The sequence below is a fragment of the Leptonychotes weddellii genome, chromosome 11 (genome assembly GCF_054177405.1).
Source record: "Leptonychotes weddellii isolate Sample4059 chromosome 11, ASM5417740v2, whole genome shotgun sequence".
Lineage (NCBI taxonomy): Eukaryota > Metazoa > Chordata > Mammalia > Carnivora > Phocidae > Leptonychotes > Leptonychotes weddellii.
In genome coordinates, this window is record NC_138379.1 from 47,109,244 (window position 1) to 47,123,867 (window position 14,624).

General features: G+C 52.4%; 1 protein-coding gene across 3 annotated transcripts in view; it reads left to right on the forward strand.

The window, feature by feature from the left end:
- P2RY2 (purinergic receptor P2Y2) overlaps nt 1–14,272 on the forward strand; it is a 33,707-nt gene extending 19,435 nt beyond the window's left edge. For all 3 annotated transcript variants that reach the window (XM_081798787.1, XM_081798786.1, XM_081798788.1), the window contains one exon: nt 90–14,272. In XM_081798787.1, coding sequence (XP_081654913.1) covers nt 94–1,227 — 1,134 coding nt within the window. In that variant the 5' untranslated portion in view covers nt 90–93 and the 3' untranslated portion in view covers nt 1,228–14,272. The remainder of the gene's footprint in view (nt 1–89) is intronic.
- Nucleotides 14,273–14,624: the final 352 nt, after the last annotated feature.

A 14,624-nucleotide genomic window follows, 5' to 3' on the forward strand; every position in this document is an offset into this window, starting at 1 on the left:
GGTGTGTCAGGCCTATCCCCCCCCCCCCCCCCGGCGCCCCGAGCCCTTCATGACCCTGACGGCTCTTCCCCCCGCCCCCCCCCCTTCAGGGCGATGGCCACAGGCCTGGGCCGCTGGAACGGCACGGTCAATGACTCCTGGGAAGGGGACGAGCTGGGCTACAAGTGCCGTTTCAATGAGGACTTCAAGTACGTGCTGCTGCCGGTGTCCTACGGCGTGGTGTGTGTGCTGGGGCTGTGTCTGAACGCCGCGGCGCTCTACGTCTTCCTGTGCCGCCTCAAGACCTGGAACGCGTCCACCACGTACATGTTCCACCTGGCCGTGTGCGACGCGCTGTACGCCGCGTCCCTGCCGCTGCTGGTCTACTACTACGCCCACGGCGACCACTGGCCCTTCAGCGTGGTGCTGTGCAAGCTGGTGCGCTTCCTCTTCTACACCAACCTCTACTGCAGCATCCTCTTCCTCACGTGCATCAGCGTGCACCGGTGCCTGGGTGTCCTGCGCCCGCTGCGCTCGCTGCGCTGGGGCCGCGCGCACTACGCCCGCCGCGTGGCGGCCGCCGTGTGGGTGCTCGTGCTGGCCTGCCAGTCCCCCGTGCTCTACTTCGTCACCACCAGCGTGCGGGGCGGCCGCATCACCTGCCACGACACCTCCGCGCCCGAGCTCTTCGGCCAGTTCGTGGCCTACAGCTCCGTCATGCTGGGCCTGCTCTTTGCCGTGCCCTTCGCCGTCATCCTGGTGTGCTACGTGCTTATGGCCCGGCGGCTGCTGAAGCCGGCCTATGGCATGTCGGGGGGCCTGCCGCGGGCCAAGCGCAAGTCGGTGCGCACCATTGCCGTGGTGCTGGCCGTCTTCGCGCTCTGCTTCCTGCCTTTCCACGTCACCCGCACCCTCTACTACTCCTTCCGCTCGCTGGACCTCAGCTGCCACACCCTCAACGCCGTCAACGTGGCTTACAAGATCACCCGGCCGCTGGCCAGTGCCAACAGTTGCCTTGACCCCGTGCTCTACTTCCTGGCGGGGCAGAGGCTCGTGCGCTTTGCCCGAGATGCCAAGCCACCCTCAGATCCCTCTCCTATTGCCCCGGTTCGCCGCAGAGGGGGCCTGCGCAGGTCGGACAGGACTGACATCAAGAGGACAAAAGATGTATTGACCAGCAGTGAGGACTCTAGGTGGACAGAGTCCACACCAGCTGATGGTGAGAACACTAAGGACATCCGGCTGTAGGACCTGAATCCCTCAGGCCTGTGCAAGTTTATATGGGGGGGGGGGGTGCTGTAGGGATTAGGACTTCTTCAGATGGGATGGTCTCCCTAGATAGGGCCCATTAGTGACACATGCCTGATGGTCAAGGGAGCCATGACCTCAATGCTCTGTCATTTGGCAGGGGCTCAGAATGTTCTCTGCGGTCCAGAGATCTCAACAGTTCCTATGACGCCAGTCACAATTTGTATGTGTGAGCTGGGGAATAAGGCTTCAAGAAAGGCAAGGGTAAGGGGCCAATGCTGCCCCTGGCCTGACTCCCACATAAGCAGCTGGCTGTGCCTGCCAGGGTATCCAGCCTGATCAAGTCAAATGGAGAAACAGGCCCAGAGGGGAAAGTGACTTACCAAGGTCACAGTCTGGGCCTGAGGCCCCTAGGAGGGGCAGGGTTACAGGCTGACCGAAGGACCCTGGTAAGGGGTCAGGGCCGAGCCAGAGCTTCCTACAGAGGGGTCTAGGGCAGGTCTGGATGCCCCAGTGGACACACCTCTGAGGAGGAGCCCCAGCCTGAGAGATGAACGTAATGTCAGGGAACCAGTGTCATAAACCCATCTGGAGGCTCCCCTGGGCTGGGAGCCAGTTGGAGGCTGTAACTTCTACTAAAGTTGTTGCCTGCTGCGCTGTGCCCTATTGTGTGGTTTGAGGATGGAGATACAGCCTAAGAAGCTCTCACCATCCACACTGGGGTCCTTTCTCCAACTTGTACTCTTCTGCCGCCTGCCTTCCCACTAGCTGCCACAGAAGACAGGAGAGAGATGGGGTCCTGTCCCGGGATCCCCCAGTTGAGGGCTTAATGGCTATGACCAGTCGTGCTGGTAAATGTTAAACCATCTAACTGGCTCTCCAGGGGGTGAGGGGAACCCCTTATTTGTAGCCTTGCCGACTGCCATGGTGCAAATAGCCTGCCTTGGCCAATTTCAGACTACTAATGTGATGTCAGCCTCCTCGCAAAATTCCTGAAAATTTAACAATTGGCTTTTGCAAGCAGGTCCCAGATGCTCCAGCACACCATGGAAAATGCTGAGTGGTTGGGGCTGTGGACCAGGGGGTCAGGGAGGCTTCCTGGAGCGGGGGACACTCCTGAGCTGTAGCTTCTGAGGAAAGCAGTTCATCAGAGAAGAACATCCAGGGGCAGGGTGCATCCTGGGCAAAGACATGGGGACAGGAAATCAGGCTAAGCAGGAACTGGAGGCAGGCCGGGCAGCCGGCACCCAGGCTCACAGCAGGAATGAGGCTGGGGGGTGGGTCACAAGGATACCAAGACAGGGCTCCCTCCTTGCCTTTACCTGAGGTTTCCTTTGCGCAGGGGCTAAGTATGGGAGAGATTCACTTCTCTTCCTGTCCCATCCTCTGCCTCTTGGGAAGATCCGGCTATATGGCATAATAGTTGGTGCTCAGCCTGGGTCAGGGCTTCGGGTGAGGGAGATCTTTCTCACCTGTGACAGATTCTGGGTCCAGCCAGGACCACTGCGGAGATTTGTAGAGCTCAGCTGAACAGGGCCCAGCTCAGCCTTAGGGCAGGAGTAGGGCAAAGCTGACAGGCCTCACTCTTAATCTCAAACATAAAGACTCACTCCCTCTCCCTCTGGGAGACCCCTTGCCCTATCGGCCCACTCTGCCTGAGAGAAGGTTCTTTTCCCACCCAAATTCCACCTGCCTCTTATGACTTCTTCACCCTTCCCATTCTACTTTGTCAGAATGGGGCATCCCCCAAGGGTTCTCTATTTAGAGTCTAACTCCACAGCTCCCTCATGCAACGGGGACCCATCACAAGCCATGATCCAGGAAAATTACTCTGCATTGCAATGTGGGTGACCTGCTCAAAGTAGTGTGAAATGCTCACCTCCCATATTCTAGGTCCTATACTTCTGTTAATGTAACCAGAGTCCCTGTGAGCTTTTTTGTGACTATCTTTTGCAAACTGTCCTTGAGCCTTTCCTGCAGGCCTAAGCCTATCTCTTTCCTACCAGCTACTGCTCAGGCTGGACCCCATCCTAGTTTATAGGAACCCCATACCCAGGTAAGATTACACCCAAGAGTGTAAATGCTGGGCTCTGATTCCCTCAGCCCTGCTTAGACCCAGAGGCAGGAGGTTATACATCGTGATTCTGGGGACTCCTGAGTGTGCATCTATGGTTGGGGGTAGGGCTGTGGCCACCAAATGCCCAAGTACCCTTAGTCCCCATTCCTTTCATGTCCTGCCTACCTACTCCTCAAGCAGTTGTCCTGGAGACCCTGAGAACCCAGGGCCCTACAGCACATGGAGCCAACACTATGGCCTAGCCCCAGGAAGCCTTCCTTGAACCAGCCGCCTGCACATGTCTAAGGACAAAGGACCTAGGGAAAAGGAGAGCCTTACTCACCATCTAATCCAGTGGCAGACACTGGTGGAGGTGGAAAAGAGAGACTCTAAGGGAACCAGGGACAGGCCCAGGGTTCCACCCCTGGGCCCCAGTCAGACTGCCTGACCCCTCAATGTGGATGTCTGGCCTTACTGCTCAGGGCCCAAACCATCCACCTAGCGGGTGAGGTTCCTGACCCTCCTGCCTTGTGCTATTTTCAGCCCGAGTAAGAGCAGGATTTTCCACTCCCAGCCCCAGACCATTGTCCAGTAGTGACGTGGGGGGACCTGCCTGCTCTCAAAATATCTCCTCTTACTCACTGGGCCTCCGTGCTCCCTCCCAACCCCCCCACCTCCTCACCCTGACATCACGTCCTGGGGCTGTTGACTCTTGAAGGCCACTGTGAAAGGGCATAGTCACCTGACAGGGACCCCGGGGATTATCCAGCCTAGCTGTAGACTTGAGAGGGGTGGGGCCTTGCCCAAGGTCACTCAGCAGGTCAGCGTGGCACCTGGATGTGCGCCAGGGGCTCAGGCTGTCCCTGCTGCTCTGCTCCCTTTAGTTCAGGTCGATGCCTTTGTGGGATTCCTGTCATCACCCTCACTGCCCCAGCTCTCCCCACCCCGGTGGATGGAGCTGGTGGCCGGAGCCGTGGCACTGAGGCCAGGGGCATAGGAGAGGAGAGGGGGGACAGTGCGGGGGGAGGAGCTAGTCTTGGTGAGCTCTGTGCATCCAGGACGGGGCCCTGGGACACAGGGGGTCTCTGCCCTGTGGGGCAGGTGTTCCAGGGCCCAGGAGGGAGGTTAGGCCCCCAAAGCTACCCCTCTGCCACTACCCTTGTCATGACAGATCGAGCTATTCTGTTCAGAGTCAAGCTCATGAGGAAGGGTACTCGTGTATTAACGCAGGCCCCAGGCACCTCTCGTCTCTATTATTTATTCTTCCCCACAACTGTGTGAAAGAGACATTATTATCCCCATTTAGCAGAGGAGGGGACAGGCTCTGAGAAGTGAGGACTTGCTCCAGGCTGTACAGGCAATCAGGGAGTGAGTCAGGATCGAATCTGAGTCCATCAGATGCCCAGATTAGTTCCTTTCCAGCATCCCATGCCACTTGCAACCTCTGCTGGGCAGGAGGGTCTGTAAGCAACCCTCCGTGGGATTCAAGATGAAAGGGGCAGTGTGGTGGGGATGGGGTTGAGAGCACAGATTCGATGCCCGTACTACCTCTGTCTGAAAGTTATCTCTGCTCCTGCAGCTGTACCACCTCGGGCAAGTTACTGAATCTTGCAGGGCCTTGGTTTTCTCATTTCCGAGAGGACGTACCACCTCCCACGCAGGGCATTGGATCAATATGCACGAAACACTTGGTAAGCATTTACAGGGCAGGCACGGTGCCAAGGTGATACAGAGGTAAACCAGCTGGACCCTGCCCTCATGGAGTGGACATAATGTAATATATAACCACACTAGGATACATTATTGAAGGAAAGGAATGTCCAGCCAGTGAGCAACAGTGGGCCTCCTGTGACCCCAGGATGGAGGAGGAGGAGGAAAGCGGGTCTACCCTTGGCACTGGGTGGCCTTCAGGCCCATGGGCCTGTGTGTGTTTACAGCACCTCGTGCCTATGCCAGGCCGTGAGAGGGCAGCAGGGAGAAGCAAGAGGGGGAAGGGGAGGAGGAGGGAGGGAGGCCCTTGATATCAAGCTTCTGGAGCCAGCCCCTGTGGACCAGAGAGCTCCCACTCGCCCATGGCAACAGCCATTTCTCCCTAACTGATGGTCCCCATCGTGGGGTGCTACAACTACTTCTTAGTTCAACCAAGAGCCCGGAGACCCAGGCTGCCAGGACCCAGAGCAGGCATTGAATGGGTAACTTTTGCTGTGTGACCGGAGGCTGCCCGCCTGCCCTCTCTGGGCCACCCTCTGGAGCTTGGAGCCCTTGCCTCCCATGACCTGGTTGTCCCTGCCTCAGTTAGGACATCAGCCACCTCGATCTTCAGCAAAGGCACAACAAACAGGCATTCCCCCCCAGGCATTCCCCCAACCCCCTGGGCTCTCAGTTCTGAGGACTGGAGTGGGCAGTGATTCTCCCCTGGCATCAAGCGACAGAGAGGTAAAGCGACACCATTGGCACCCCACAGGGGCTCGGAGCGGAGCTGGTCCGCTGTCCGATGGCCCCGCCCCTTGCAGGTGGAGGGTGGAGTCTGGCCAGGAGTGCCTGAACTGCAGGGTGAGAGATGTGTTTGCCTTTCCAAGCGGCATGTGCTGGTGGGGGGTGGAGAGCGGAGGGCAGATGAACCCCAGAAGCCAAGCTCTCCTCCTCCTCTCCCCTGTGCACCATGTGCCTTGGTGAATCCCTTCGCCTCTCTGGGCCTCAGTTTTCCCGTCTGCCATGGGGCTTGGCTCTGCCCAGCCGCTCTTCCTCCAATACAGGCTTCCTGAGCTCCAGCCTCTGTCTTGGCTCTCGTTCAGCCAGGTGTCCAGTCTCAGTCCTGTTCCAGCCAGGAACAATGGGCCGGGCTGGGCCAGTCACTCATGGCCCCAGACTCAGTCCCCAAGGGCTCACCCTGGACTATTTTCAGCTCTTGGAGATGGAGTCAGAAAAGGATTTTCCACTCCCGGCACAATGGCTGCCCTGGACCATTGTCCAGCAGTGACCGGGAGACCCACCCGCCGCAAAATATCTTCCCTGCCCCTACCCTCTGGGCCTCCCCAACTTGACATGGCTTCCCGGGGCTGTTAACTCCCGAAGGCTGTTGTGAAGCAGCACGTGAGTACCCTGGAAGACAGGGCCGGTTGGAATCAGTTTTCCCTCCTGGCAGGGAGCCCAGGGATGGTTTGGCTGCTTAGAGGGACGAGAGGCCCAGAGAGAGCTGTGCCTTGCCCAAGGCCACATAGCAGTCAGCATGGAGACTGGATGCGAGGCCCGTGAAGCCTCCACTGCCCTCATCAGCACCGCATGCGCCTTCTGAGAACTCCCCTTGGAGGACCTCAGCGGGGCATGCTGGAAAGGGGCCTAAGGGACGAGGGTGGAAGGGGGTGTATCTTGGGAACCTGGGGCACTCTCTTCAGTCCTGTTTTTCGCGAATGTGGCTTTAGCTTGCACTGAATTCAGGGTTACCGAGTTGTGGCTCTGGGGAAAGAAGGAGGTTGGGGGACCCAGGGAAGTTGAGGCAGGAGGAGCAGGGTTCTGGCCTAGCTCAGCCATCACCAGCTCCATGACCACACATTCAATTTCTTTATAAAATGGAACTGCTAATACTTCTTTTTCCAGCTTACTGAACAGTGAGAATGCAGGAAGGCCCAAACACAGCTATTTTATTTTCCTACCAGTACTGCCGAGTATACTCCATGTCTGATTTCCCTTTCCCATCCATGAACTGTTTAAATGGCAAACTCCCAATATTTGAGTCACTTGTGGGTAACAAAGTTCATTCCAGCTTAAGGTTCCAAGCCCTACTTAATTTAATGCCCACCCCTCTTCTTCCCCCGTGCTGGGAGGACCCACCTCACCCCTCCTTTGTGTCCCTCTCTCCTCTGGATGTCAGGCAAGGTGGTGAGGAGGAAAGGGACCAGTATACCATCCCCAGGACTGCCACAGTCCTTTCTTGCTGTCCTTGCTTCTCTCGCTAGGACAACATGACCAACAGTGCGCCTCCGAGTGGAGCCCTCCAAACACCAGCCCACACCTTTGTAAAGAGTCTCTTCATTCACCCAGTCTGAGTGTGCCCCATCTTTCTTGCTGAGACTCTAACTCATATGCCCCAGACTCTTGAGTGACTTTCCGAGAGCACCCCTCACCTGGCTTGGTTCAGAACTCACAAAAGCAGGGATGTTTTCAAGGTCACTGAGCCCAGTGTTCAGCTTGTAGACAGCATGGAGGGTGGTAGAGGGCTGGGGTAATAAACTCTGAGAAGGTGTCTGAGCCCAGTTGTTTTGGGGTTTCTTTCAAATGTAGGGTATTTTATCCCCTGTGTATCCTTAGATTTATATCCTGGAGCCAAATTCCAAATCAGCAGCCACATGAAAAGTCCCACCTCATTGTGGGATTAAACTGTTAGACCAGCCTTTGTGACCAAAGCAACTGCAAAATGTGGGGGAGGAAATCAAAGCCTACTGCATGGGTCACCACACAGCCTGTGCTAATGTGTGTGTGTGTTTATGTGTGTGTTGAGTTGTCACATCTGTGTTCCAGGGAGAGTGCCGAGGCGGAAGGGCAGCCCCCACAGATACCAAGTAGATACCTAAGAGACAGAAGAGCTTCGGGTGGACAGCCACCCTGGAGGAAGCAGAGGGAAGAGGGGCTGCCAGGAGGTCAAACTAATGGAAGGGGATGGCAGGGAGAGACGGGGAGTGGGGAGAGGACCCGGTGTGTGCGTGCTTCATGGCCCAAGTCAATTAAGTTCCTCTATTCTTAATTTACTACTAAATCCCCAGCAGCCAGCTCTGGGGACCCCTTTCTACTCCCTTCATTCCCCATTCTTCTTCCTTTTCCCCAGCTCCTGTCCCTCCACTCTCCCCATTTTCCTTCTCTTTTTGTTCCCCGGTCCCAGAATTCCTGGCAACAAAGGGAAGCAAACCCAGCAGTTCAGAGCATCAGACCCATTCCTTCATTCTTGAGCGCGGGCTCCCCTCCCTTCTTGGGCTGTGCTTCCGAGGCTGTAGGTGCCCAGTTCGCGGACGCTTCCCTGCTGCCCCCTGGTGGCCAGAGTGGCTGCAGACGCAGGAGTGGTGGGGGAGTCTGGGCTGAGGTCCAGACCTTCGCCTGTGGAATGATAAAAGGGAAAGGATCCTGCTGGCCGCCAGGTTGTTGGAGAGTGCGAGGTGGGAGTAGGACTGAGAATTGAAACAGGGAACACAGTTTGCAAAACATACCCTGACTTGCAAAACAGGTAATAGTGCTTGATCAAGCCACGCTGTCCATCTCAGACTAAGCGCACACTTATAAACACCTATGTCCTTAGACTCACAGTTCCAAGAGAAGACTACAGACAAATAGATCTAATAGTAACACTGCTGGAGGACTCCTGTGTTCTCAGCACAGGATTGCTGACCCCTCCAGCAAATCCCTGCTCTGCAAATTCTGACCAATCTCTGCCAGAGACCATCCTTTGAGTAACTCTAGCCCCCCACGATCCTATAAGCATCCTTCTCTAACTCCCTGCTTTGGAGACACCCCAGGGATCCCCCAGTGTGAAGTCTTTGCTGCATCAAATAATAAGCCCAGGCTTGCTGGCTACAGGTGTGTTCCTGGTGGCGCTGACCCACACTGATAAGAGATTCCTGGGTGAAAGAATGAGAGCAGGTGACATTTCAGCTCTCTATTCCAGCCTACCCACCCCCATGGGCTCTCAGGGACTGCCCCATGTAGAGCCCTATAGCCCCCAGCTGACCCATCATGTGTGCTCTGGCGCCAGGACAAAATGCCACACTGTGGGTGTTTTCCCCTCTCGGAGGAAGCACACCATGTCCAGATGTTGGCTTTGGCAAGACTGAGGGGTAGACCCAGCTGCTCCATCTTTGGGGCATTGCCCCTGGCAGCCTCCCAACTTGAGGTTTCAAAGTTGCTGACTTGACCCTCTCTGGTTCTTCCAGGGGTGGGGGGTGTCCCTGAGGACGGTGCCATAATGTCCTCTGGCCTTGTGTGTCCCTTTGACCTCCTGCTTACCTTCAAGGCCCCAGACGGGGTTCCCCACCTTCACTGGCTGTCAGGAAGACACCCAAGCTCTGGGTTTGAGGACACAGCTGAGTGTTTGGGAGAGGGGCTAGAGGCCCTCGTGAGGGACTTTCTCAGGCACCTGCCCCCAGCCCTGCCCCATTCCAATGCCTCCACCCCCACTAGAGCCCCGGACCTCTGGATGCCCCTAGAAGTCCTTTCCTCCTCACATGGTAGCTTCTAAGACTGGACTCCACCTCCTGGGAGGTGTGACCAAGCTCAGCTGGTCCTCCTAACACCCCCTGTGACTGCATCTGAGCGGAAGTCAGGGTTCACCCACTGCCCAAGTGATGTCTGTAATTTGGATCCCACCAGCACATTAGTATGTAAAATGCATCTGACTCTCAGTCATGTGGAAGGGGAGGCCCAAGTGCAGGGCCCTTGGGGATGAAGTGGGAAGCACAAAGGTGAGCCAGCCCTCCAAGCCCCACCCTCACAGCTTTGTTCTACACCTGCAGCCCTCACCTACAGACTTTTCCTCCACCTGAATCCAGGTGCCTTCATTCATGATGCTTAGAAATCACAGAGACTTTGGGCTTTTCCATTTGAATCTTGACTCTGCCACTCATTAATCAGATGATTAATGGGCACTTCAGTTTCCTCATCATAAAATTCATATTTTGTTGGTACTACCTGTCTCTTTCTACTAGGGTGAAAGCTCCCAGAAGACAGGGGTCTTTGTCTATTTTGGTCACTAATTTATCCCCAGTGCCCAGAACGGTGACTGGCACATGGTAGGTATACAACAATTACTTGTTGGATGAATGAATGAATGGTTATTCGTAATGAGGAATAAATGAGATAAACTCTATAAACTGTTTTGTAGACTATCTAGTACCAGTGGATACTCATTAGATGTTCATTCCTTTCCTTTGCAAAACAGGTCAAATTGATTATTTCATGTAAGCTTCACAATGGCTCTTTGAGGTAAAAATATTATCGATTCATTCATCCATTTATTCAACAAATATTTACCAAGAGCCTACTATATTCCAGGTACTGTTGTAGATAGTTGGAAATCATCAGTGAATAAAAAAACAAAGACCCTTCCCTTGTGGAGTTGACATTCAAGGCGGGATGGGAGAGACAAAAAAAAAAAACACCAGTCTTAATTAAATGTAAATTCCATGGTATGCTAGAAGATGAACAGCAGAGCAGAAAGAGGGTTTGGGAGGGTGGGCAAGTAGAGGGTAATGGGTGTGTGTGGGGGGGTGTGATTTTAAAGAGAATGGCCAGGTGAAGCCTCAGGAGGGGCCCAAAACAGGGCATTTGAGCAGACTTGAAGGAGGAGTGGGAGTTAACCGAGGGGCTCCCTGAGGGGAGAGTAAACACCTGTTCCCCCTGCCTGTGTAAGGAGGCAGTGACTGGAGTGCAGGCAGGAGGAGTGGAGGCCAGAGATGGGGAGAATCTCGTAGGACGTGGAATGAGGCGGAAAATCACGGCAGAGATACAATTAGGCTTGCATTTTAGAAGGATCTGGCTAGGGGCGCCTGGGTGGCTCAATCAGTTAAGCAGCTGACTCTTAATTTCAGCTCAGGTCATGATCTCAGGGTCGTGGGATAGAGCCCCATGTTGGGTTCCCTGCTCAGCGTGGAGTCTGTTTGAGGTTCTCTCTCTCTCTCTGTCCCCCTGCCCCTCCCCCTGCTCCCGTTTGCTCTCTCTTTCTCTCTCTCTCTAAAATAAATTAAAAAAAAAAAAAAAGGATCTGGCTGCTGTGTTGTGAATAAACCAGAGCGGAGCAGCAAGAGCAGGAAGGAGCTAACGCAGGAAGCCAGGAGAGAGATCATGGCGGTTGGGACCCGGTGGTAGCGATGGAGGTGGTGAGAAACAGACCGAAGCCAGATGTATTTTGAAGGAAGAGCCAATAAGATTCCTGATAGATTTTTCCCGCAAGGTTTGGTAGGCAGTGACTGCAGTCCAGAGGAGGTCTAGTGGGGTGGCACATACCCACAGGTCCCTGAGTGGGGTGGAGAATGGCGCTAGGGATAGCAGGAAGGTCCCCAGGTCTGGGGCAGTGTCTGGGGGAGGAGAGGGCAGGATGGGAGCAAGGATTCTGTTGCAGCAGGTCACAGACCAGCCCCAGGGCAGCTGGGCGTTGATTTGATCAACGGCTTTTTCCTCTTCCTCTGTATCCCCTTTTGATGGCCTTTTAATTGGGTCCATTTGTTCCAAAACCGTGAGCTGAGCAGACACCAGAGTACTTGCCTATTATTAAATAGATTAGAAAATGGCCCTATGTTTTGGGCTACTGGAAAAGTCAGAGCCACTGTGTGGCTTGTCTGAGGAGTAATCACAGGCTTCCGCTCATGGCAGAGCCCATGCCAGGCATCTTGTCTTCATCCTCGCCCCTGCCTGGCTCATCTGCTAAGTGTCTCCTCCTCCTCCAAGACTCACTTCAAAATCCCCTCAGGAAGCCTTGCTGATCACCATCCTTGCCCTCGGCCTCACCTTCCTGGGCAACTCTCACAGGTAGGGTGAAGGGTCCCTCAATGGAGGGCCTGCCTCCAACAGAAGACATGGTCCAAGTGGGGGTTTTTAGGGAAGAAGGACACCCAAAGAGCATTTAAATCACAACCCCACTTAAGTAAAAAACACCTTTCCATTTCCCACAGTTCCTCCCCACAGAGAAGCTGGACTCCAAGAAAGGGGTGGGGGTGGTGCTGGCAGGGAAGGGAGGAGAGAATTGTCAAATTCATGTCATGTCTGGAGAAAGGCGAGCCCTCTTGCACTGTTGGTCCAAGCCACTCTGGAATACAGTATGGAGGTTCCTCAAAAAGTTAAAAATAGAACTACCCTACAATCCAGCAATCACACTGCTGGATATTTATCCAAAGAATACAACAACACTAATTCAACACCCCAATGTTTATAGCAGCATTATCAACAATAGCCAAATTATGGAAAGAGCCCAAATGTCCATCAGCTGATGAGTGGATAAAGAAGATGTAGTATACACACACAATGGAATATTACTCAACCATAAAAAGAAATGAAATCTTGCCGTTTGCAACAACGTGGATGGAGCTAGAGAGCGTAATGCTAAGTGAAATAAGTCAGTCAGAGAAAGACAAATAGCATATGATTTCACTCATATGTGGAATTTAAGAAACAAAACAAATGAGCGAAGGGGGTAAAAAACAGAGTAAGAGAGACAAACCAAGAAACAGACTCTTAACTATAGAGAGCAAACTGATGGTTGCCGGGGTGGGGGTGGGGGGGGGTGGAGATGGGTGAAACAGGTGATGGGGATTAAGGAAGGCGCTTGTCGCGATGAGCACCCGGTGATGTGCTGAAGCGTTGAACCACTATATTCTACGCCTGAAACTAATAGTACGCTGTTGGTTAACAAATTTGAATAAAAACTTAAAAAAATAAAGCACACAATTCACCATTTAAAAAATTCATATCATGGGAATGAGATGGAAACGTACACTTGCCTGGAGAAAAAGAAAACCATTTCCTGCCAGTAACACATTCAGACTGTAAAAAAACTAAAACAAACAAAAACACTAGTTACTTCCATGTTTAGACATTGTCTACTGATACGCTCTGTGAAAGATGAGGATTTAGTTTTCTTCCCTCATCCTCCCATTGCAATTTCTGGGTAAAACAATATTCAGTGCTTACGTTTTTATGACCTTGAAAGTATTGTTTTCAGTAACATAGCATTCTATGATTACATTTTCTTTCTTGCATAACTTTTTTGTTTTTCCTAGAATTAATAATTGTGTATCACTGTATACCCTTAAGAGGGACATATGCTAAGGACAAAGAAAATTACAAGGAAATCTTAAACAGTATTTGTAATCATATCATAAGTAGCTATTGAGCACTTGAAATATGACTCATCTGAATTGAGTTGTGTTGCAGGTATAAAACCACACTGGGTTTCAAAGACTTGGGTACAAAAAAAGGTGGTAAAATATTAATTTTTTATATTGGTTGCATATTAAAATGGTAATATTTTGGATATAACGAGTTAAATAAAATATATTGCTGAAAATAATTTCATTCATTTCTGATTACTTCTAATGTGGTTCCTTGAATATTTTAAATTATACCTGTAGCTTGCATTGTATTTCTATCGAAATCTAGGCAGTGACTGTCAATAGCTGCTGGTGGATAGAACAGTCTCCTAAGACCTGGATGCACTGACCAATATAACATCACAAAAAAGAGAGAGAACTAGATGTGATGTCTCGTTGATGTGGTGCAAAAGGAGGTACACACCACCAACTATGAATTTTTGCCAAAAGACTCAACCTCAGTCAGATTAGATCCCTGGATTTAACTACTACTTTTCAGGAGATGCAGGGTACATAGGAACGTGTTAAATGACAACGTGGACAATTGGCTAGGTTCAGAATCTGAGAACTTTTACAGGATTAATGACCCAGTTTCTTCACAAATACATGGGGGGGAAAATGGCAAAGGAGTAGACATAGAAATGGAAGTCAAAGCCAAGGTCCGATCTCCCCTCACTGCTACAAAAGTAGAAGGCCCCAACTTCCTAAATGTTCAGAAGCCATTTATCCTGGAGGGTAACAGGGAGAGGAAATCTGAAACAGAGAAAATGCTGGACAACATTTGGGTTTTCTCCACTGTTACAAGCTGCACTGTGTTTCCCCCTCAAACTCAGGTGGTAAAGTCCTAACACCCAGTACCTCAGAATGTGACGTTATTTCGGGAAAGGGTCTTTAAAGAGGTAACTGAGTTAAAGTGAGGTCACTGAGGTTGGCCCTAATCCAGTGTGATTGTAAGAAGAGAAAGTTTGAACATAGACACATCCGGAGTAAGGTGATATGAAGATGCAGAGAAAACAGCCATCTACAGGCCGAGGAAAGCCAAGATCCATCTCTCACAGCCCCCAGAAGGAACCAACCTTGCCGTCACCATGATTTTGGACTTCTAGCCTCCAAAACTGTGAGAAAATAAATTTCTGTTGTTTAACCCCCTGGTCGGCAGTCCTTGTTATGGCAGCCCTAGCAGACTAACCCATCCAACTGTCAGTGAGGCAGGCATTCATGAGAATCATCCTCTCTGTTATCGGGGGAAAGGGAGCTGTGTTTTCTTTGCCCATATATCCCCAGATGGGAACGCCTGGTGGAAACTACTTCCCAGAGCCTGAGTTTCTCCTTTCTGGGTTGACAAGTTGTCACCATGGTGGGGGCCCTGGCCCTAAGCACACTAATCAGCCTAAATTCTCTTCTTTACTGCCCCCCATGCTGTATTTTCTCTTCAACCAGTGCTTTACGGACTTGTTTTCACCCCCAAAATGTGTATGATCTTTGTATCAAAGGAC